At 37.5% G+C, this 6784-nt stretch overlaps 1 protein-coding gene across 1 annotated transcript in view; it reads right to left on the bottom strand.

The window, feature by feature from the left end:
• Window positions 1-2091: 2091 nt before the first annotated feature.
• Window positions 2092-6784, bottom strand: part of LOC119577642 (elongation factor Tu-like) — an 11143-nt gene continuing 6450 nt past the window's right edge. Inside the window, exons 5-7 of the mRNA XM_037925207.1 lie at window positions 5172-5302; window positions 4711-4859; window positions 2092-2388 (exon numbers count right to left, since the gene is read on the bottom strand). Coding sequence (XP_037781135.1) covers window positions 2207-2388; window positions 4711-4859; window positions 5172-5302 — 462 coding nt within the window. The 3' untranslated portion in view covers window positions 2092-2206. The remainder of the gene's footprint in view (window positions 2389-4710; window positions 4860-5171; window positions 5303-6784) is intronic.

The following is a 6784-nucleotide window of genomic DNA, read 5'->3' on the forward strand; positions in this document are numbered from 1 at the left end:
AGGTGGCCCCAGCAGCCATCTGCAGCGGGGTCCTTTTACTCGGTTTTCACCAGGCTAGAGGGACGAGTGGTAACTGAACCTGCTGTTTGTCATGTGGTGTGAGAAGATGATGGACAGTGGTAATGGTAGGGAGGGCCCATCCTCTCCAGTCCTTTACTGGTCACAGGAGGTATGATCAAGTAGGAAAAGACCTCTTTGCTGGTATGACAAAGGTGGAGCACTTGCTTTACCTTCATACCAAAACTGAACAAGAGTAAACCAAGTCATACTGATGATAGCAATGCAAGGAGGAGGGCCCCCTTCCCCCATTCAACAATCACCATGTTGGAATTAGAAAATAAAAAAAAATAAAAAATAAAAAAATAAAAAGAGAGAAAGTGTGAGTGAGTGTAGTGAGAGTGAGTGTGCCGAATGCACGCATGAGAGGAACAACAGCGCTGGTGCTCTGTGTCAGATGTTGATTATGCATGTATGGCTGTGCAGGTGTGTGCACAGAGCAGGTCATATTAGGTAGCACTGGTGGCATGGCACTGGTCTCCCCCCTACACAATGGCGTTCACTATCCATTAATTGGCAGCCATGTGTGACTTCTCCCCCGCTCCACATTGGCTGCTGTATGGTTACTGGATGACGTTGAAGCAGTGCCAGCCACTAGCCCCGCCTCTACTCTGTGCTGCTTATGTGTGAATGTCCTGGTGTGTATATACTGTATATGTAACATAAGCCTGCTACTATTAGGTTGCTTCAAACCGTCGCTGTTTTATCCTCTCATAAAGTTGCTGTCTCCCAGACCAGTGCTTCAGTGTGTGTGTTTGTATGTACAATGTAGTGAGTGTTAATTGTCACAGAAATTACACAAAAAGTTTTGTGTGGATGTGAATATCAGTATTTTCTAGAAAGGCCTGATTTGCTTTGCTATGTAAATATTTGCTTTAACTAACTCAGTCCAGGAATAACTATATGAAATTGATGAAATTAAATCATACTTTGCTTCCTGTGCCAAGCTAAGGCTTTTGTTTTTTGTGTCTATTTATATGATTTTTAAAAAATGTTTAGTTACTTTTCAAACTATGAAACTGACGAGACTAGTTTGGTGGCGACATCGGACCAGTGTGTCTTGTATTAAGAATTAAGTCTTTATGTAATACATTCACAGGAAATCATGAATGTATTGGATAGAGTATTGAGCCAAGAGAGTCTCATCTAAGCAGGAACGAGTGCCAGCAGTTTGATGGCCTCAAAGATACTAGGTGTTGGCAGGTCATCCCCCTTCTGTCCCCTCATTCCTGTCAGTAGTAACTTACACTTGGCAAGGAAGATCAGAGAAAACCTATTCTTTTATCATTGTTAACCTCATCACCCCCTCCCCCTTGAGGCTCATTGGTGCTCTACAAGTAGAGCCTCCTCCCCTGGTCATAGCAAGGTGGATAATATACTCACAGAAAGAAGAGTGAAGCTTTATGCTTCAATGTGTCAATGATAGATAATTTCAAATGAATTACACTTCGTCCTAAGTGTCTTTGTCATCATGTGAGTTATAAACCTTATTTTTTGAGCAGCAAAGACCAATAATATACAAGTGCAAGGTGACCTTGGCATTAGGCCAGAAAAGAAATGAATGCACAATAAGAAGTCTTGGAAATGGAGACCATCTTTAAAGAGATGGTCAACTGACATAACCTTGCACATTTATTTTTAGGTTGAACTGGAAGTGTTTTACACTAGCGTTCAAGCTGCTGCTCTGTGGAGATTGACATTTCATCAACAAGAACTGCAAGGCAGTTAGGTTTTAGTGTACCTTTCAATGACTGCTGCTGCTGCTAACTCCTTGGAGCAGCTGTGAATAATAACCTAGTCAGTGTCCCGTGGGGTGTTGTGCCTGTAGGCTGGTATGTCACTGGTCTAAGTCACCTCCCACACCATCCATTGCTTTGTAGCATCCACCCCACAGACATAACCAATGCTTATTACTCAAATGGACATGCTGTGTATCAGTCGCCTCTCAAAAATGTTACTCAATAAACCTGTAGGTGACACCATGTATCATTACCACCCAAGTTTTGCCGTATTTGAAGGATATAAAAAATATGATTATATATAAATTACAATCTATTTACAAAGTGTAATACAAGAAAAACTACAAAGCCCATCACATATTTATTTATTTTATTTTTTATTTATTTATTATTATTTTTTTGTGTGTGTGTTAATTTAAGAACTTTTCAAAATCAACTTTATCTAATCTCTTCATTGGAATTTCAACACTCCTTAGAACTTTGGTTACCATGCCTGTTGCAACAGTTGCATTATTTTCTCTGATGGTGAAGGACTGTCCACCTGTCATTACCATTCTCTCCTGTAATGTCACCTCTACTTTTGTATGGTCACCTGAAATATGAAAGAGCAAACTGTTAGAAATACTTAAAGATATAGATATTTTATTTTTTAAATGATGGCCAATAATATCTACAGTAAACAATTTCTGTGCATAACTAGGCATGTTAATCTCTTCCACTTCTTTGACAAAAGCCAACCCCCTCGATCAATATAAATATGTGCTTATACCGTATTCATATTGACAAATGTAGAAAAGGTATGAATGAGAATGAATATCTTCACAATACAAGAGATGTATTTGACCGGTTTCGATTGTGTCTTCGTCAGAAATAAGACACAATCGAAACCAGTCAAATACATCTCTTGTATTGTGAAGATATTCATTCTCATTCATACCTTTTCTACATGTGCTTATACATTTATAGTGAATCAATACTCACAGTACAAACATTCATACATATAGATATGTACATATACAACATTCAAATAACAAGACAATGAAAGCTTAGTATAATATAATATCTGGCACATCCTTGCAAGGCTGTATTGTGGAAATGTCCTAATTAGCCGAAACATCCAAATGGATACTATCCTCAGTTTTATTTATGTGAAACTTTTTTTTTTTTTTTTTTTTTACCATACCACTTGTCAAGTCTTATAGCTGGGCACATCTACAGCTGTCATGAAAAAACAAGTAATCATGGTGGGTATAGCTATAGGCATCATGACTTGCTAAAGCAAGTTGAGTGGGAAGTTCCACTATACACAGTGAACTCCACAGCCCAAAGGCAAGACAATTGCCAGAAGTCACCGGAATGAGTGACAGAAATTTCTGGCACTGTCATCACGGGGTTAAAGGTTGGCTGGTTGGTTAATGTTACAAAACTAAATAAATGAGCTAGACATCAAAGGTCATATAGCACTATAGAGATGTAGTGAAAAGGGGTAAAGAAAGGGGGGGGGAATAGTTAATGATTAAATGTGCTACACTACACCCATCTGCCACTCTTATAACTAATTTGCTTTTCCTTGTTTTTCTGAAAGTAAGAATTTAACCTGGGATATTTGGAGATTAATTTTTATCCAACCATGGGAAAAGAGCTAGAGGGCAGGTTAATGTGAACTGCCCCCCCCCCCCCTTACACTCGGATATATGTAGATCAAAGTTATGAAAGACATATGAATACTGGGGCAGTTCCTTTTTTCCTTTATATAATATCTATTCATATTCTCCTCCTATTTATATTATCCTTAGCCCCCTCCTTTTCCTCTCACCATGATTATCATATCCCTCTCCTTTGTGCTCTAACCCTTACTCTTCTTGTTTTTTTCTTTTCTTTTCTTTTCTTTTTAACCCAATGTCACCGGGTGGTTTTCCGATACAAAAGACCTTTCTCCCAGGCTGTATTCATAGTGGCCCAGGCCCCGCTGCCGGGACATTATGTCGGAACTATATCATGCGCGGCATGATCGGACATGCCCCTGGAAAATGGGACCAGAGCACCATGGCATGTATAGACCTAGAATATAATCCAGGCATGCCATGGCATGTATGTACCAGCCACCCGGTGGGAAAGGGTTAATTCATGTTTATCTATTGTTGCATAAATATTCTACTATCATTCAGATAGTCCAACCCTCTCCTCTAGCTTAGAATAGATTTTAAAGAAAATTGCTTTTTATTCTATATGTGCTAATTTCAAACAAATGGCAAGAGAAATACCAAGACAACACATTTTTTAGAATGAAAGTGATATGTGAAAAAGTAAAAATGCACTGATAGCAAACAAAATTCTTATCTCTTGTGCTACACAACTACAAAGGTATAGTACTTTTGGTCATGGGTTTTAGAGACATTGTAGCTGAATTTCTTGGTTTATATACAACTTCCAGGATGCAAAATACTCCTAGAAAGCAAGCATAAAGGACAGTTTTGGTAGATTTGCCCCTTTGTTTCTAAACAATCCACATGAAATATATAGCCTGAATACCCCATATTAGACTTAACAAAGTGACAGTTTAAATGCCATTAATTTTATGGCACTATCATCAAGTGCACAAGTTTCTAATTATTTCAAGGAACATGCCATCATAGCAGCTGTTATTTTAAGAGGAAACTGTAACAGATTTTTGCACATATTACTATATTTCTTTTTTTTCTTTTTTTTTTTTTAATACAAGAATTCATCTAACTCTTATATCCAACATTTATTTTTTTATGCAATGAAATGTATACATGCAAGTCATGTGTTGACAACAGTAATGAACTCTAATTATACATTATAATTTAAATTTGATTTGCTAAGTTTGTTATAAAATAGATAAGGGAATATATAATGAAAATGAAATACATGATAAACAAATTTCCTTTACCTGGCATGACCATTTCCACACCATCTGGCAGGTCTACACGGCATGTTATGTTCCAGGTCCTACTAAAAAGCTGTTGAATGTACTTCGATGTCAAAGGGCGAGATCGCCCTCCTTCACTTCGACTGAGAAGGTAAATTGTTGCCTCAAACCTGGAAGGATTAATTTGAGAGGATTATAGAGGAAGTGAGGGGCATTTGTATTTACACAGGATAGTAATAAAATGAACTTTCAAAAGATAATCAAAATGTGAATAGCTTTACTTGAGTATGTTTATATGTGATTTAGAGGGACCACGGATATTTTAAGTGTCATAAGATACTCATATCATCAAAATTTGTGTCAACAGAATCTTGCTTGGAAAATGTCCACAGTCTTTTATCTACCAATATATGCAACGGTCATTTCTAATATATCAATGTCAAATAAACCCATGGCAGCAATCAGGTTCCAGTGAACAATACCTGTTATTGGCTGCCTGGGACCCTGCAGAACACAGAGTCATGCCACGGTGTAAAGCCTCCAAGCGAACACCTCGTAACAGAGCACCTAAGTTTTCTCCTGCAAGAGCTTGTGACACTGACTTTTTGAAGACCTTTTGACAGAGAAATAATATAAAAAATATAAATATAACAAAGTGGGCTAGACTAACCATCACTGGGAATGCATCACAAATCGGATATATTTATAAAAGTAATGGTATACAGTAATTATCTCATTTCTGTTTTTCAGAATCATATCATGGGATTTGCTTCATAAGACAAAAATACATATGACAGTTAAGCAAAAAATAAGGCACTATAGACAGTGAATAATAAATTGTAACCCTTAACCCCCGAATGAACTGTGCCTTGAAACAACACCAGTCTGTACCCCTCCAACAGTATTACGACACATATTTTGGTGTTGTGGTTTACTTGTCTTTTCTCATATATAGACAGATACATGTTTCATTGCTTTCTTTCTCTCTCACTCACTCACTCACTCACTCTCACTCTCTCTCTCTCTCATTTATTTACTCTCTCTCTCTCATTTATTTACTCTCTCTCTTTCATTAATTTACTCTCTCTTTCATTTAATTTACTCTCTCTCTCATTTATTTACTCTCTCTCTCATTTATTTACTCTCTCTTTCTCATTTATTTACTCTCTCTCATTTATTTACTCTCACTTCTCTCATTTATTTACTCTCACTTCTCTCACTTATTTACTCACTCACTTGTTTACTCACTCACTTTTTTTACTCACTCCCTGCCTCATTCTGTAAGAGCCTCGTCTGTTGTTCCATGTTGAAGTACTGACGTGGTGGTATGGTTTTGACTCTATAATAGTTAAGATTACAACACACTGCAATAACACATGGTAACAAGACTGGGAACAGTAGTGCTTAAGTGTGGTGTGCCCAAGTCTGGCCAGGAGGCCAACGGCTGGTGGTGTTGACAAAATGGCAACTGAGCATATTCTGTCCTCGAATAGTTCAATGCAACCTTAAGCAAGAAAGTCCAGCAGGAGCCTCTCTATAACAAAATAGAGGCTCTGTCACATCCTCACTTCCCCCTTCACTCCCTCTCTCCTATAGATATCCACCTGTATCTCTGTTTGTATATCTCCTTCTCGCCCCTCTTCTCCCCTCCCCTTTTCATTTCCATTTTCTATGGCAGCAGTAACTTTTAAAAATTCTGACCACAGTAACAAGATAAAAATATGATGTTTTTATATGATAAGGTTTGCCAAAAGGCAGATATTAAGGCTAAAGTATTAAGGGGTTAATGTATTCAACTTGTAAAAAGGCTACAGCAAAGCACAACCATAAAGAAAGAATATGAAAAGTCATTTAATATATAAGTAATAAAGAAATAATTCTAAAAATAAAATTTAGCCTGAATATGCCATGCTAAAGAAGATATTATTCTGAAATTCTGAATATGAGATGAAAAGTATTTTAATGAAATTCTCCCCTAGTCAATCATCCTACAACTCACCTGGATGTTGCTGACAGTGGTTTTAATTTGACGGTCGAAGCCCAACCTTTTCATAATGCCTTGTTTGAGTGTGCATGACACTGAACTACGACGGTC

The sequence above is a fragment of the Penaeus monodon genome, chromosome 10 (assembly GCF_015228065.2).
Source record: "Penaeus monodon isolate SGIC_2016 chromosome 10, NSTDA_Pmon_1, whole genome shotgun sequence".
Lineage (NCBI taxonomy): Eukaryota > Metazoa > Arthropoda > Malacostraca > Decapoda > Penaeidae > Penaeus > Penaeus monodon.